Source organism: Passer domesticus, chromosome 5 (assembly GCF_036417665.1).
Source record: "Passer domesticus isolate bPasDom1 chromosome 5, bPasDom1.hap1, whole genome shotgun sequence".
Taxonomy (NCBI): Eukaryota; Metazoa; Chordata; class Aves; order Passeriformes; family Passeridae; genus Passer; species Passer domesticus.
In genome coordinates, this window is record NC_087478.1 from 77502549 (window position 1) to 77518245 (window position 15697).

Genomic DNA, 15697 nt, shown 5'->3' on the forward strand with positions numbered 1-15697 from the left:
CGGCTTGTTCCCTTTCTTTGACTGCAAATGCATCAGAATGTGCTCGATTGTTCGCCTCTGCAGCCCGCTGTGAAATGCTCGGTCCAGTGACAGTTTACAAGGTAAAAAGACAGCTTTTTGGCCACTGACCCTCCGCGGGAGTCTAATCTTTGTTTTGTACATGCCTCTTTATCTAGGGAAATTACATCAAGAAAAGAGGTGTTGGATTACTTCCTCATTGTTCCTCTTTGTTAAAGATGACCTCCAAAGAATTTTTACAGGCTGATTTGTACTTTTCCTTTAGGGTACATTGAGAAAACAAAGTCTTCTGTGAGAATTTCCTTCCCCTCCCGTTCATACAAAGCCTTATTTGCTTTGTTTTTCACTGTAGCTTTAGAGAATATTTGGAATGTTAACTGTGAATGTTTTAACTCCTGAGCTGAAAAAGCTCAAGACTGTTAAATTAAAAAAGAAAAAAAAAAAGATAAAAGTCCCTTTTTTTCAAGTTAGTATTATTTGTGAGGGACTACTTGTGACAGAGCCTCCCTGGAGAAGATAGCAGTAGAAATACAATGTGCCAAGAGAACTGCATTTCAATTAGTATTTCACCTTATTTCACTCAAGGTAGCCAGAATCAGCTATTCCAGAGGCACAAAATTCCCCAACACTCTTTATAAGCTCTGTTCTTATCCCAGTCAGTCTGTCCATGGTTGTGGTGGCAGTGCTCTGCCATTTGTACTGTGCTGGCAGTTCTGGGAAGGGAATTGTGCCTATCCTGTTACTAAGGCCTTGCCTAAACATCTTGAATTTGGTGAAGTCTCAGTTCAGTCAGCTTTGCCATTCCACTTGTGGTTGTAGCTGTCGTGGCACATGGACACAGGCAAGGCAGGGTTTGTAGATTGATACAGCTTCTCCCATGAGATTTTTCGGGCACTCAAGCCCTTCATTAAATATTAAACATTAATGAATGTTCTGAGAAATGTGTAGCCTGAAATTTTCATGACAGTCTTTTGTTCTTTTGATAACTTAAGGTCTGTTAGGGGGAATGAGTTAATCTTAGGAGGATTCATCCACTGTGTATACATTGTTTATGCTGCTTTAATGGATGCTTTGGGAGAGGATCAGCAAGGAAAGAGCTTACAGTGGATGTCTTTGCCTACCTGAACAGGAAAGTTTCTGCCAGTAATGCAGTTGAGAGGGAGAAGCAATTTTCATTCTTCTTCCAAATACCAGCCACAGCCAGAATGAAATACCTTTTGAGGATCATTCTCATACTGCTTACAGGAAAGAACATACTGACAACAGTGGACTACTGGAGAGATTGCTTTGCTTAGGGGTAGTGGGAGGTAGTCTGACCATCCAGGGAGTGACAGACCTTTTAAATTTAATTACAAACACTACTGTTAATGTGTTTTCTTTGTTTTACTACCATGTGTCATCATTTAGCTGGGGCAGTAAATCTGTCCTTGTGCCAGGTGAGTTCTGGGAGGTTGGAAGGGCTGCAGTGCTGATCCTAGGGAGTGTCACACAGAGAATAATAGCATTATCCTCTGGTGCTTAGGTTTGTGTAACTAGTCCTTCCTTATCATCTTTAGGAGTGAAGCAGTGTCCTAAATATGCTGTAGTTGTGGGTGCTGACTCCTGTGGCATTGCCCAGCTGCAGTGAATGCTGAAATAATGCTGCCTTCTGGTTCTCTTTGCAGAGATGGCAGGGCTGAGCCTAGCCTGGCACTGACTGTCCCCCTGTGGGGCTGGCTGCTGCTGCTTGGCTGCTGCTGGGGCTTGTGGCAAGGCAGCCACACTGAGTTGACTGAAGCCTCATTTTGTGTTTGTGGGCTGTGTTTAGAACCCTGCTTGCATCAAACTGCTGAGTCCTTTCTAAAAGCTGATGGAGCATTTAGGAGTTTTCTGTATTAAAAAACCCAACAGACCAAACTCTGTAGATGCTTTTCTCAGCTTATTTTAAGCACAGCAGGAACTCACTGATTCATCTACATGCTGATATTATGGATGCAATCATTAAGTAGATTTTAAGTCATAATGGCAACTTCCTCTTTAAATGGAAGCTAATTTTAATGAAACCTTTAATTTGCATGCTACCAAAAAATGTTGAAGGACTTCATTTATGAGATTGATAATCTCAATGAGACACAAAACAATATTTTCCAAGACCTCAAGTGTTCTATAGCTTTCCATTTTCTAGTTTTTGATTTTGTGAACTGTTCAGTCTTAGAATGGGGCAGTAAGTATCCTCACAATGGTTCAACCATCATCTCCTGGTTAGATTCTACTATACTTATATTTCCTAATTTCTGAGGAAAAGATCATCCTTCACTGAACTGTGAGTGATAAAAACTTTATGATAGAACTTAAAGACTACCTATGCCTTTCCTGTTATAATCTTCACTGCTTTCCTTCATTTGTGAACAAATATTTCAGGCTATTTGCACTTCTGTGTAGGCACCTTCCAGTTGCATTCAGTCAGGAGTACATTTTTAAAAAGAAGTGAAACCCAGTAGTGGTGCTTTTGGCTTAGCTTTTATCATGCTTACCTTTGCATGCTCATTTAGGGCAAGCATATTTAGCACTGTGAGGATCCTGCATGAATGGCATGGAAACATCTCAGTTCACTGAACAATCCCACTGTCATTTCAAGAAACAAGAACTTCTATTTCTGCAGAGCTCTGAAGATCAGCTCTGCTGCTCAATGCAAATCTGACTGGCTGGAGGTGAAATGCATCTTTTATTTTTAACCTTAGTGAATGCTTGGCAGCGAGTGCTGCTGAAGTAAATCCTCAAGGCCTGATGTACATTGGCATTCCTCTATCTTCTTCTATTAGGAGAGCCTTTTGCAAACATCTTGGCCAAACGTGGTTCAGCCTGTTGTGTGGTTGTACTGTGTCCCAGAGCATTGCTCTCACAATGTCACAGAGGTGATGTAAGGACAGGTATTAGGCAATGGTGGTGGTGATGCAGCACACAGTGGCAATGCTATTGCTTAAATCTGGCTTAAAGAAGAACCAGTAAAACTTGCTGGTTAAACGTCTCATGAAATTGCCCAATCTGTGGAACTAACTAGGGCTGTTTCTACTGACTACCTGTTTGAAATGTGTGGAAGAGCAGGCAGGGGGTGTGCCTGTGTGTAACTGTTGTTTGTAAACAGCTGCTCTGCTTACTTGCATTTTTCTGGGTTTAGCTACAGCTTCAGATTGGTTCAGTGTACTTCTTGTGGTTTAACCCCAGTAACTAAGACCCACACAGCTGCTTGCTCACTCTGCCCCAGTGGGATGGGAGAGAGAATCATAAAAGAGAGAAGCTGTGGGTTCAGATAAACACAGGTCAATAAGTAAAGCAAAAGTTGTGGATACGAGCAAAGCAAACCAAGGAATTCATTGACCACTTCCCATGGGCAGGCAGGTGTTCAGCCATCCCATCAGGAAAGCCAGGCTCCATCACATGTAAAGGTTACCCCAGCCAAACCCAGCACAGTACTGTACTGAAATCATCTCTTATATTTGCTTTTTCAATTAAGATGCCCATTAGCTTCATTTCAAACTGTAGCTGTTGTTGCTTACTCTTTTCTTTCTTACATCAGTTTTGCCAAATGGCAGTGTGATTATGTCTTCATGTTTCTTGCATAAAAATAGAATTGTGAATTGGCTGCTTGAAATATGACAAAAACAGTTAAGATTTCAGTTCTGTGGCTTTCTGAATATTTGTTCCTGCTCTTAAAATCTACTTGCTCAACTCTTCACTGAGCTTCCTGTGTAATGTTGCTAAACCTCCTCTGAATTCTCCTGTGGCTCTTGTGTTTACCAAGCAAACAGCTGTGGCCATTTGAGCTGTTGCATCTCAGGTGGAGGTTGCTGACCCTGCAGTGAAGGTAGCAGCAAGGTGGGGATGCCATCTGCTCCGCTGTCAGATTGTCACCTTACCATCCTGGGTGATTAAAGCACTGTGCCATGCTGAACTCGGGCAGCTTGAGGTGTCATTTAGTTCTGCAGAGTCTGTTACCTGCTCATTAGCAGCTCTCTCCTCTGAGGATTGCCAGGCAGCTGAGGGGATATAATATTACAAACTGCTGCAGCAAAATTAACTATAGCCCATTTGTCAGAGCTGAGAATTGTCTTGCAGTGATCATATGTAAATGAAATGAGTTCCTGTAAGGACAGAATACATTATTTATTGGCTTTTTGGAGGTGACATTTTATTACAAAACTGCCAATATCAATTCCCCATCTTATATTTTTAATTTTCCCTCCTACATTATGATGAATTTCAGCATCTTTTATTGGGCAGTAAAATTCCAATTTAATTATGCATACTGGCAAGTTAGAACTTGTTAGATGGGTTGTTTTAATGTTATGTGTTAGTCACATCAGAGCACTTAGGTGCTACGGTAAGAAGAATGACACCAGGTGATTAGTGCAAAAAGAATAGATTGTCAGAGTGATTCTGGAGCCTCAGCTGTGGCTTCGCTCTCATAACACATTCTGATGCTCTCTGGCACCCAGACTGCAAAGTTCCCTGGAGATTGTGGCTCCCAAGGCTGCCACTGTCACACAGGTCTCTGAACTGGCTGCTGAAGGGACACCACACAGGGGTGTACAAACAAATGGGTAACCAAAAATACTCCTGATCAGGGCTCAGATTAACAGTGGTCATAACTTTTCTGTAAATTTGATCAAATCTTTAGCAAACTAACTCAAATTTTGAGTTAAATTTACCCTGAATCCTTTTTGCAGTGTTGTAAGTGTAAAAGTATTTTCTGAGTAGGAACCATGGCTTATTGTTTTCTGGGGGATTTACCTGTTTCTGATTGCTCTGATGGAATGAACAGTGTTTGAATTTGTCTCCTCTAATTCCTTGCACAAGTAAAGAGACAAACCCATTCCTGGCAGTGATTGTGACCATGTTAATTTAAGCAAGGGAAGCATAATCACACTGTGTACTGCACACTGCCCTCCTTGCAGTCTGTCTAAAATTAGTTGCTGCTTGAGCTTTGCTTGATTGCTATTATACCAGGAGTTAATGTCCTAGTTTTGGTGAAACCTAGTCTGGATGATGGAGCTTGGGTATGAGCTTCATACCTACAAAAATACAATAATTATAGAGTACCTGTGAGAAGTAGTGTATTTCTAAATAACATTAGCACCCTGCTGCTTGCAGTTTTGTAGATACAATTCATGAAAATTGACTGGTTTTGTAGATTTACTGCTTTTTGAAGCTCACTTTCTGTCACCTTTCAAAGTTGTGTTTAACTTGTGTTAGGATATGAAACTGTTAGTGGTCTCAAGATGAGAATTCGTTACCCAGCAGTGTAGAAATGTGTGTAATTGATCCTGTGGGATTTTGGGCACGTATAAAAGCAGTTGTCATAGCTGTTTGGTAGCTTGCAAGCAAGCTCTTCTTCCAGCCAGCCAACTTTTGCATTCCTCTTTTTAACTTCAGTTGAGTTACACGAACGATTTTTTCTTTCAGAGCCAAGACATAATCAGCCAAACTGAACCAAGAGGAAAGAGAATATTTGAGAAGGCCTCCAGCATCTCATGAACGAACCAACGGAACTCGATAATGCTGGTTCTGCAGAGCCAGGTCTGCGGCTCAGAAAGGGACACATGTCTGACCCTGCAACCACACAGGCAGCCCTTGAAGAGGACAGCTCTCAGCAGAGGCTTCTAGGGGAGCCACCACTGTCTTCTGATCAGGAAAATGTAAGTCATATCACTGGTTACCTGTTAGGTTTTCTAGGGAAAATGAGTTTTGACCTGCGTGCTTCAGTGTTTTAATCTAACTTTTGGAAATGTGGACCATGAGCCTACAACCTTTTAGTAATAATACCAGGAGGATTCCAAAAGTGTTCAGTTGAATAAATGTATGGGAACTTGGGTGACAAGACTGAGTGTAACTAGTTTTACCAGCTTTTATGTGTTTATTTTATCCTTAAAGAAACAGGACTGATTTGTTTTCTACTGAGATGCTGTTCATACAAAAAGATTTTTGTTCTGTAGTTTTCAATTAATTGTAACTGAAAGGAGAAGTATTGGCTCTGGCTGCTTGTAATCAGAACCTTGGCTAATTGGTATCTTTTTGATGATTAGGACAGCAAAATCTGTTTGCAAGCATTCTTGCTGGAATTAGACTGAACAGTGCATGGTGCCCTGTCTCAGACAGTAGCCAGTAACAGACTGACAAGGAAGAGCAAAAGGGTGGGGAAAACCCCTTGTGTTAACTTGCCTAGGACACTCTCCCAGTCTTTAGCAGCTGTTGGCTCACAGATTTTCTGAGCCAGTGGCAATGTCTGTAAGTTTTTGGTGCAGGAACCTTTATAAGTTTTAGCAGCCACAACATGCAGAAAAGTATCCACAGCTTTATTAGGTGTGCTACAAAGACACAGTCCAAGCACTGGACAAAAGCACCTTCTGGTTAGAGATTTCCAGAACTGTAATTAATGCTTCTCCCAGGATATATTCAGATAGATATCAGCATAGTTAAGTGGAAGAGGCATTCATCTTAGGCTCACTATCCAATTTATCATGGATTAATGAGTTTACTGCATCAGCTCAGTCACAGCAACTGTGTGGTTTTAGCCAGCAGCAAAAACATGCTGGTGCTACTTACTGTATGTTGGGCTGTGGCTGTAATTGCATTTGCCACAAGTTCTGGGTGTTTGCATGGCCCAGTGTCATGGATCAGCTGACAGGAGAACTGGAATTTGCCTTCCTCAGCTTGATGAGTTGGAGCCCTTACAGAATTTAGTTCCAAGCATTCCTGTAATGAGAAGTCAGGAGTGGTATTCATGTCTAGTAAGCCAAGCCAGTGCACTCACAGTTGTACTGCAATAACTTCTTTAGAACATTCTCAGTATCCTGATAAGGGAAACACCCAGAGTCTTCCTCCATTTTGTGGAAGGTTGTGAAGCATGTGTTTAAGGTGCAAAGTCTTGGCCAAAACTGGTTAGAAAAAGAAAAGTTGAGTTGTGCTAGCAGATACTTTGAATTCACATGTTTATCTGTTGGTGTGTTTGGGATCATCTGCTTTGAAGGCTGTTTTCATTCTTGTCTCTGACTTTCCTGGTTGAATAATGAGAGTTACCTGTAGCCTGTGGATGGGATACCCAAAGTAAAAGTCCATAACTGATTATGTGTTTTAGTTATTTCTATACATTTGCTTAGCTAAACAGAAATTATCCGGGTGAATCAGTGTTTAATTCCAGCATTTTGGCAATGAAACAGTTGAAATACTTTCATTCTCTCTTTCAGGCATTCGTAGCACATGTTGTGTTTTTTATTTTTTTTCTTTCATCTGTACAACAAAAGTCTGTTTTTTTTTCATTTTGGCTCACTACAAATGTTTGGCTTTCTTAGCTTTTGATTTCTCTTTACTGGTCTTCTAAAGTAATTTGTTTTTGCCATTTGGGTCTTGCTGTTGCATCTTAATCTGCATCACTTCCTCTGCCATATATGGCCTTGTGCTTTTAATTTTTTTTTCATTTTTTTTTCCTGTCCTCTGTGATTTCTTGGGTTTGTTAGCATGATGTCTTTAAATTGTTTTTTGTCTTAAAAGGCTGAATAATTGATGCTTCTAATGGATCATCCCAAAACACTTTGCTGTCAAAAGTACCAATATTGGCTTGCCAAATGGCCTTTATTATGTGATATTCTGCAGTTTTCCAGATAATCTGGAAAAAACATTATGCTGTACATCTTCCCCTGCCTTGTGTAAGCCTCAGCACAGCTGTTGCTCAAATGTCAGCTGGGATTCACTCTCGTGCTCTGCTGTGCATTCTGGCTCTGTGCATCTGTCTCAGCAGAGCGACGTGTGTTCCTTCATTAGTGTGGCTGCTAAGTTCAAAAGCCTCATTTTCCTCTGGTCTGGAAGAGATTCCTGTTTAGATAGCAGCAATATGAGGATATTGTTCTTGGCTAGGTGGCAACAGTGCTCAGGCACTCAAGCCAAACATAGCCTTGTAAAGGGCTCAAGTAGTGCTCACTCCATCAGTGCTCTCTCTGAATGCAGCCCCCGTGCAGCTGGTGGCAGCAATTCCATGATGGATGAGGGAAGGCAGTGAGGGCTGTGTCCTGTCTGGATGGTGGAACCACTGGTTCTACTTAGGAAAAGCTTTTATCATAATAAATATGTGTTCTAAAAGGTACTGGACCAAGGACGTGAGGATTTAGTGTAGAAATGTGTATATTTTTATCCTGTGATAATGTGGCATTGTTTATTTTCCCAGTGCCTCCTATTACCGTGCTTATATCATTGCAGCTCTTATGTAAAATCTTCTCCAAACTCTCCTATACAAGATTCCTTTCCCTACTTGTATATCCACTTCCTGCTCCACTTGTAGAAGTAAGCAGTCTAAGCTCTTAAGAGGTAGTAGTTGATGAATTTTTGATGAATTATTTTACTAGCCTAAGAGGGAAGGCATGGAAGCATGTCATTATGTTGTTCAGAATTAATTTCAATCTTCCTCACAGCTGGCATTGTATACTGTGTGCTTATAATTTTGATGGACCAAAATATTGGTCCTCATAAATAATAAAGCATTTTTTGCTAAGAAAATGAAGATGGTACTAAGAAGTAAGATTTACTCCTAAAAGTTTTTTTTTTTCTGAGGCTTTTGACCCTGGCACCTACCTGGCATTCAGTATATACATGTAGCAAAGAATTAGTAGCCACGGGCATAGAACATGTTTATTCAAAATAATAATAATAACACAGCTGCATCCTTCTGCCAGTGCTGTCAGTCTGCCAATTTTATGACTATTCCTATGACAAGATACAAATAATATACCATCAATATCCTTTTTATACCTGAACCTCTCAGTCTGTGTTTTATTCCATAACTCTTTGTTCTCTCCTAGAGTGCAAATATGTCCATAGATTATCCCTTCTTCCCAATACCAGTTTCAAGGACTAGATACACACTTGTTGTCTTTAAATGTGAAATTAGTGCAGTGGCAGGTGAGTGGTGAGCCTGTGACTTGGGCAAACAGTAACCATTTGTCTGCATGATAAGCACTTGATTGTGAGAAAAGCATCAAGCAAAAGCTGCATAATTCTTCTCATTCCTTCAGCAATTTAAACTTGTTTTCCTTTGGTTTACAGTATGTGCTGATAAGGCATTTTTCAGCAGGTGCTTCCCTCCTGTAGCATCCTGGATTGCCTTGCCTTTGGGACAGCATCCTTTCTCCTGTCGCCGAGTTTCTGAGTCTTAACTGCCTTTGTAATTCCAGCAGTGATAGTTCCTAAAGAAATCTCTCCTGCTGTGACTTTGTTAAGCTGACACAATCAAATGCATGTGACTTCTTACCATGTGATGAATGGGTCTTTATGCAGCCCTGAAACCCTGTGCTTGACTCTTTCCTTTTGTACTTTAACCTGTCAGTGACAGGAGGTAAACAACAGAACCATCTTCTTTGCCTTTGTTCCAGTCTTGGGTTTTCCCCGTGCTTGGATGACAATTCCTTTCATCTTCCACGAAGTTGAGCTGCTCGTGCAGCTGTCCTGTGAGGCACCAAAATGTGCCCATAAGGTGGAGACCTGTTGCTTTGAAGTGTTTGATAACCTGCAGTAAGGTTCTGGGGGGAGGTTTGTGTAGCCCTTAAATCATCTGAATGGGCAGAAGAAATTTGGGTAAATACTCCTGGATTGCTTTTCAGGGAGTATGGGCTTTGAAGGGAGAACTTGGTTGACCTCTGACAAATTTCATGATGTCTCCATGTACTTACAGGAATATTTCTAGAGCATAAATACCAAAGTGACTTGAAGGAGGAGGGCAGAAGGATGTAACAGAATTTCAGGTACAAAAGAGAATTTTTAGAGTAATTTAGAGTGAGCAAATGACTCAAGGCTTTGAACTTGAACTTACTCAAAGCTTTTTCTGTTACAGAAGTGTTTATTATCTACAAGAGCAGACTGTAGACAGAGTTTTTGGCATTGCAGAAGGATGCATGTAAATAAATGGAATTGTTTACTTGACTTCCTGGTGCATGCCAGCTGAGTGAAAAAGACAGGTGAAGTCTTGAAGGTCAGAGAGAGACATTTGAGTCTTAGGAATAGTTTTTCTGGGGAAAAATATTTGTAAATTCTGATTGTGTGAAATTACATCCTTTGTAGATCCGCTTGCAAGTTTCAAACAATTTAGCTTTCTTTTCAGTCTGGCATTTTTCTGTTGGTTCTTTGGAGTTATGACTGAAATCTTGGCATTTACTTCTGTATTTGCCTTCTTCCTTCATTGCATTGCAGATTTTGTTGGTAGAGTGTGAATGGAAGAGGCCTGGTAAAATCAAATTTGAGTTCCCACCAAAGCACATTTCCTTTTGTTCTAAAGCTGATTGTGTTCAAAGGTTGTTTTTCTGTAGATTTCTTTATCACCTCTTCCATTCCTTCATTTTTGCAACTCTTGGGAAGAAATGTTAATTCTTTGAAAGCATGTGAGTTGACATTTTGCTTCAGATCAAAAGATCTTAACATCTGCATTTCTCCTTCACTTGCTGTTCTAACAACTGGAAGTAATGTGAATTTTACTCTGCTAGTCACTGAAGTAAGTGCTTGAATAGAGTAATTTTTTTTTTCTACAGCAAACCATTTTTGGATACACAGAACAGAATATGTCCAAGTATTCCCACTTAGACAGTATGAAGATGTTTATGGAGAGGTTCCCAGGCCCCACAGGCCTGAGCTGGTCAGATGCTGGTGCCTCCCTCTCTGGCATTGATGTGCCTGCGTTATAAACAGACTGTCAGAGCCTGAAAGTGCAGGAAAGGCAAACTGGTGATGCACTCAGCCATGCATATAGGAAATGGCCATGCTCCATGTCTGCTGTGTCTCCAGAAAACTCTCTCTGGGGTACCAAGGAATTTGTCTGGGTGATGGCTGCAGAGTTGGAGCTGGATTCAGCTGTGCCCTCTTGCTGGGACGTGTTTCTGTGCTCTGGGAGGGCAAGTGTTGCTGCTCAGAGTTTGCTGCCTGTCAGCAGGTTTTGTAACCATTGCTTGCTGTGCTGTGTGTTGAAACTAGGAGAGGGAGGGAGTAGTTCTGTTTATAATTCACTGGCACAACAGTTTCCCTGCACAGGGGTTAGATTCCATGGGTTTTGCCTTTGTTCTCCTGGAGATCCTATCTGCCTGATTTGGGCAGCAGTGGAGGGGTGTGTCGACCTTGTACAGTGATATAAGAGAAAAAAATAATGTTGTACTGGTGGGTTAACTTGCATCTTCCTCCAACTGTTTCAGATTGATAGACTCTGCTGTTAAGTTCAGCAGTACACTTTCAATCTCTCTTTGTTTATTTTTGTAACAGAGCATTTCTTTTTCCATAAGCCCAGCATGCTTGTTTTCTTTTTCTGTTGTCAGGATTAACAATGGCAGAGGAGCAGAAAATGGCACATGAGACTCTTCTGCAGTAGAAGCAATTTCTACAGGCCCTCCCCCAAGCTACTGCTGAGCACATGCTGGCATTGAGGCCCTGGGTCCTTGTCTGATAGTGGGCTTTGACAGAAAATCAGTATAAAATCAGAAAATCAGCTCAGAGATTCAACAGACCCTTTCCATCTGAAGATATTTGAGAAGGGAGCTAGTTCTAATCAGAGTGTTCTAGCAAGGCTGCTGCAAAATGTGACTTTGTCCTAGGACTATTTGCTAAATGAGTTTTGAATGTTAGTGCTTGTTTTTAATGAGTGCCAGCAAGCAGTCAGCCATGACCAGTTGTGTAAAGCTGTTTTCAAGTGCTGTATTAAATGGACTGTATCTTTTATAAGAAGGTGACCTACAAAAGGAAAACACTAAACTCCAGGAACCTCCAAGTACTTGACATTTTGACCAACAGGCCTAAAGGGTTTTGGCACTGTGCTAATGAAAGACTTTTTTTGGTCCAGTGACAGCAAAGGCAGCTTTGCACACCCTGCTTAGAGGTTTCCTTTTGGAAATTGGCGTGGCTGTGTTTACAAGCTTGTCAGGGGGAATGTGAATTCTAAAGGACAAAGCTGTTGTTTTAAAATAACTTTGTATGTGCAGAAGTTAGGGGAAGTCAGGGCAAATTTTATGCTGTTTGTTTGCAGTTTATTTCTCACAACTCAAAGAATATAAGTTGATGAAATTCTGGAAAATGTGCAACAGGCTTTTAGGAGAAATGGCATGGCAGCCTGCACTTATTGCTGCTGCCCCCTTGCAAAAGGCTGGTTGATAAAAGGTCAGTTGACAGAATGGGCACAGAGGAGCTGCTGCTGAAAAAAAGCCATGTGGCCAGCTGAAAGGGATGTTACAGAGCTGCCATTAGAAAAATAACATTTTTATATTATAGCTTTGAACGTGTCTTGGCTATTATGCTGAAAGCTCTCGAGTTACTGAATCTGGCACACTGCCCCAAGGAACATAAAATGATTTGAATGTCATGTTAAGCACTATTAATAATTCATCTGATGAGATCAAGATAAACAAGAGCAAAAACTCAGAGTCATGTCTAGACTTTGTGACTTCAGTTTAATGTGGAGGATAACAGTGGTATTGTAAATGCAGCAACATATGTTTTGTAACTTGAGTTTTAAGAAGAAAATAATGTATAAGTACCGTGTCATATAATATGCCATGACTCAGTGTTAATCAAGACATTTGGTTTTGCTGAGCTGTCTTGCCTGTGTCCCTACCAAGGCCCAGAGTTTTGCCAGGACACTGATCAAGGAAACAGTGGGGAAGAGTGTCTGTCAGCACCTGAAGGAAGCAAGAATATGAGAACAAATTCAGACTGCATCATGCTTTGAAAATTCCTGTGATGGCGGGCTTAGGGCACTGGTGATATCTTGGTGGTGAATTGGCATCACAGACAGCTGAACTTTGAGACTTGGGAGTTCATTAACTGCAGAGCTTAATACTACATAGAGGTATGTGCATGGTCAGTTAGGCTCCTGGGTAACTGAGTAATGACTGTCTGAGAGGAAACTAATGCAGAAGACTTGTGCCCTTTCTGGGGCCTGGGAGAGGTTTATTGCAGTTGCTAGTTGTCCTGGTTTTGACTGGGATAGCTAATTTTCCTCCTACTGGCTGGTACAATTCTGTGGTTTGGGTTTAGGGTGAGAGTGACACTGATAACACCCTGATGTTTTAGTTGTTGCTAAGTAGTGCTAGCTCTAAATCAAGGACTTCCAGTGTCTCCTGCTGTGCCAGCGAGGAGAGGCACAGGAGGCTGGGAGGGAGCAGCTGGCCTGGGCTGGCCAAAGGGATATTCCAGACCATGGAACACAGAGCCCAGTGCCTGAACTGGGGGGAGCTGCCTGGGAGCTGCTGGTCTCTGCTGGGACACAGGATGGGCATTGGGGGTGAGGGAGAAGGTGACACATTTTAGAGTGAAAGGTGGCTCCATTCAGATTGCATTCATCTTTTGGTTTGCACACTCAAATGACAACACTGACAACACTTTCTGAGGTGATGGACCAGAACTTGTCACCTGTGCAAGGAGCAGTCAAGTGCAAACTCTGAAACTTTCTGGAAATCTTTAAACTGATATCAAGAAACTACAGACCCCTTTGCTTGAAGTCCATTGAACATAGTCAAAAGTGGGAAAAAATGTTTCTGGAATATTTTTCTGCAGTTATAGCTTGACTTCTAACAGGCTTTCCCATAGTAAGGACATTATTAAACAGCGTGTCTGTTAACAAATTTGAGAGTGATGGTATAGAAACTGTTAGTCTGTGTGAGAAGGATAAGCTGTTGTAGTAGACAAGAGAAGTATTTGCATTTACTAGAGCAGGTTTTACTGCACTTTTCTCTGTAACAGGATCTCTGGCTATGTGATATGACATTTTTGGACTGCATTCAGAAGATAAATTCTTGTACTAAATGTAAACTTTTTTTACCTTTTGTGCCATTGCTATGAAAGTCAAGTTTTACTGTTAAACTTACTTAATGATCAGCACTGTGCAATTGAGCTCTTGGTTTCTTGCTCTTTGTTTGCTCTGGTTCTCTGAGCCTTGGCTTTGGTATTCAACCTTTTTGATCCCTACCAAAATACTCTCTGGAATTCTTGTTTAGGTGATGATCTGTCCCTGGAAGTGTGTTGCCTGGTTCTCCATACAAAGTGATATAATTAAGTCTGATTTCTACCTTTTAATTTACATTCTTGTCTGCCACTGTTATCACAAAATAAGCTGTAACACTTAAAGTAAAGTGAATATTGATAAACCAGTAAAGCTGGTTCCTCTGGATATTTTCACTTGTCCTTCAGATTTATTTTATTCTCTGGTACCAATTTATTTTATTTTCTATTACTCAACTCAGATTGTGTTTATACATCTGTTGGATAATTTCCATCTCATAGCTACCTGTGCTGGTTTTTAGTAGCTTTAACACTTTGTGAATTTGCAAAGGGAGTAGGATGAAAATTGGAACCATTGCTTGGCATTTCCATAGAGTTAAGTGTCCAGACCTTTTAGAATGTTTGTGTCCAGAAGCCATGATGTTTGATTAATGTGAAAGACTGATTGTAGGCATTGCTGCTTGTGTTCAGCAAAGGAGTGACAGCTGCTGATTGTAACAAGTTTGCTTGTTACAAACCAGGGGGTTTATTTAAAGATACTCTAAAATGCTCTGAAGGCTTCACAGAATTGTCTAGTCAAATCTGAGATGCTTTAAAAGAGGTTGAGTAAATTAGATGATGTAAAAAAACATCTGAAACATCAGCTGAATGAAAATCCCTTTGGCCTATGGCCTAGAAACTACAAAGGCAGAAGTTATTCTTGAAGCACTTAATTCAGTGTATACCATAGCTCATTAAAAGTGGGATTATCAGTTTTCTTCTGGCCTCTCATTTCTTGCACAGTTTTAGGCAAGTGATATTATTTACCCAATATGTTTCTAATTTCTAAATGTGATTCTGTGGGCAGGACTTAGAAATAGTTGAAAATGTGACCTAAAAGAATGTGCTTGCTTGCGTTGTTATGGTCTAGAATTACTCATGAATTTCTGATCCATCAGCTGAAGATAAGAAAATAATGAGTCAGTGATGGAGGTTGTCACAGTAGAAATATTGCACTATGCCTTCTGAGTGGTGTTCTTTCCTTTCAGTCATTGACTTGAGAACTGAAGGCCAATAGACTCCTTCAGATATCCAAGTGAAAACTGGTTTTGGTGTTGGGCTCCACTGCAGATTTCTGACTTTCACCAAGCACAGGTTACTTATTTCCCAATGAGACACTACAGGAGGGAGTCAAGGGAGGATGGGTGTTCCAGAACAGGCCTCCTTTTGCTTCCTTAGCAAGAAAAGGACTGAGAAGCTGAGCTTTAGGTTTTTTCCCCTTGAATGCTAATTTTGAAGCTTAATGGCAGGAAGGAGATAGTAAAATCAATTCCATTTTTTGGCAGTAATCTGGACTGTGTATATGATATGAATTCCTTTTATCACCAAAAGAAGCTCAGTAATGATTTGTTTGTAGGCACATGGCCAAAATGCAAAGATTTTGGACTAGCTCAGAAATAGCTGTGCTCTTCAAGCTTTACAGTCTGTTCAAATTTAAGCCTTCCCATCATTCTAGAAATGGGAGTATGTGCAGAGGGGGAAATGAACATTTTTTGGCTTTGAGTCACTGGGCAGACTGCAATGAATACAGGCTTTGATTCTGTAAGGGACCTTTTTCCCTGCAGTCCACCCAGTTGTGTAAATTGAGGGTTACTAACTTGTCCACCCCATTTGAGCTGGTTATTGTGTGCTGCTGGGGGAGGGA

The 15697-nt window shown here is 40.9% G+C and overlaps 1 protein-coding gene across 4 annotated transcripts in view; it reads left to right on the forward strand.

Annotated features, from left to right (window-relative positions):
- The window catches only part of ADIPOR2 (adiponectin receptor 2), a 43565-nt gene that overhangs the window by 16178 nt on the left and 11690 nt on the right, over positions 1-15697 (forward strand). For all 4 annotated transcript variants that reach the window (XM_064421264.1, XM_064421267.1, XM_064421266.1 and 1 more), the window contains exon 2: positions 5461-5693. In XM_064421264.1, the coding sequence (XP_064277334.1) occupies positions 5529-5693 (165 nt within the window). In that variant the 5' untranslated portion in view covers positions 5461-5528. The remainder of the gene's footprint in view (positions 1-5460; positions 5694-15697) is intronic.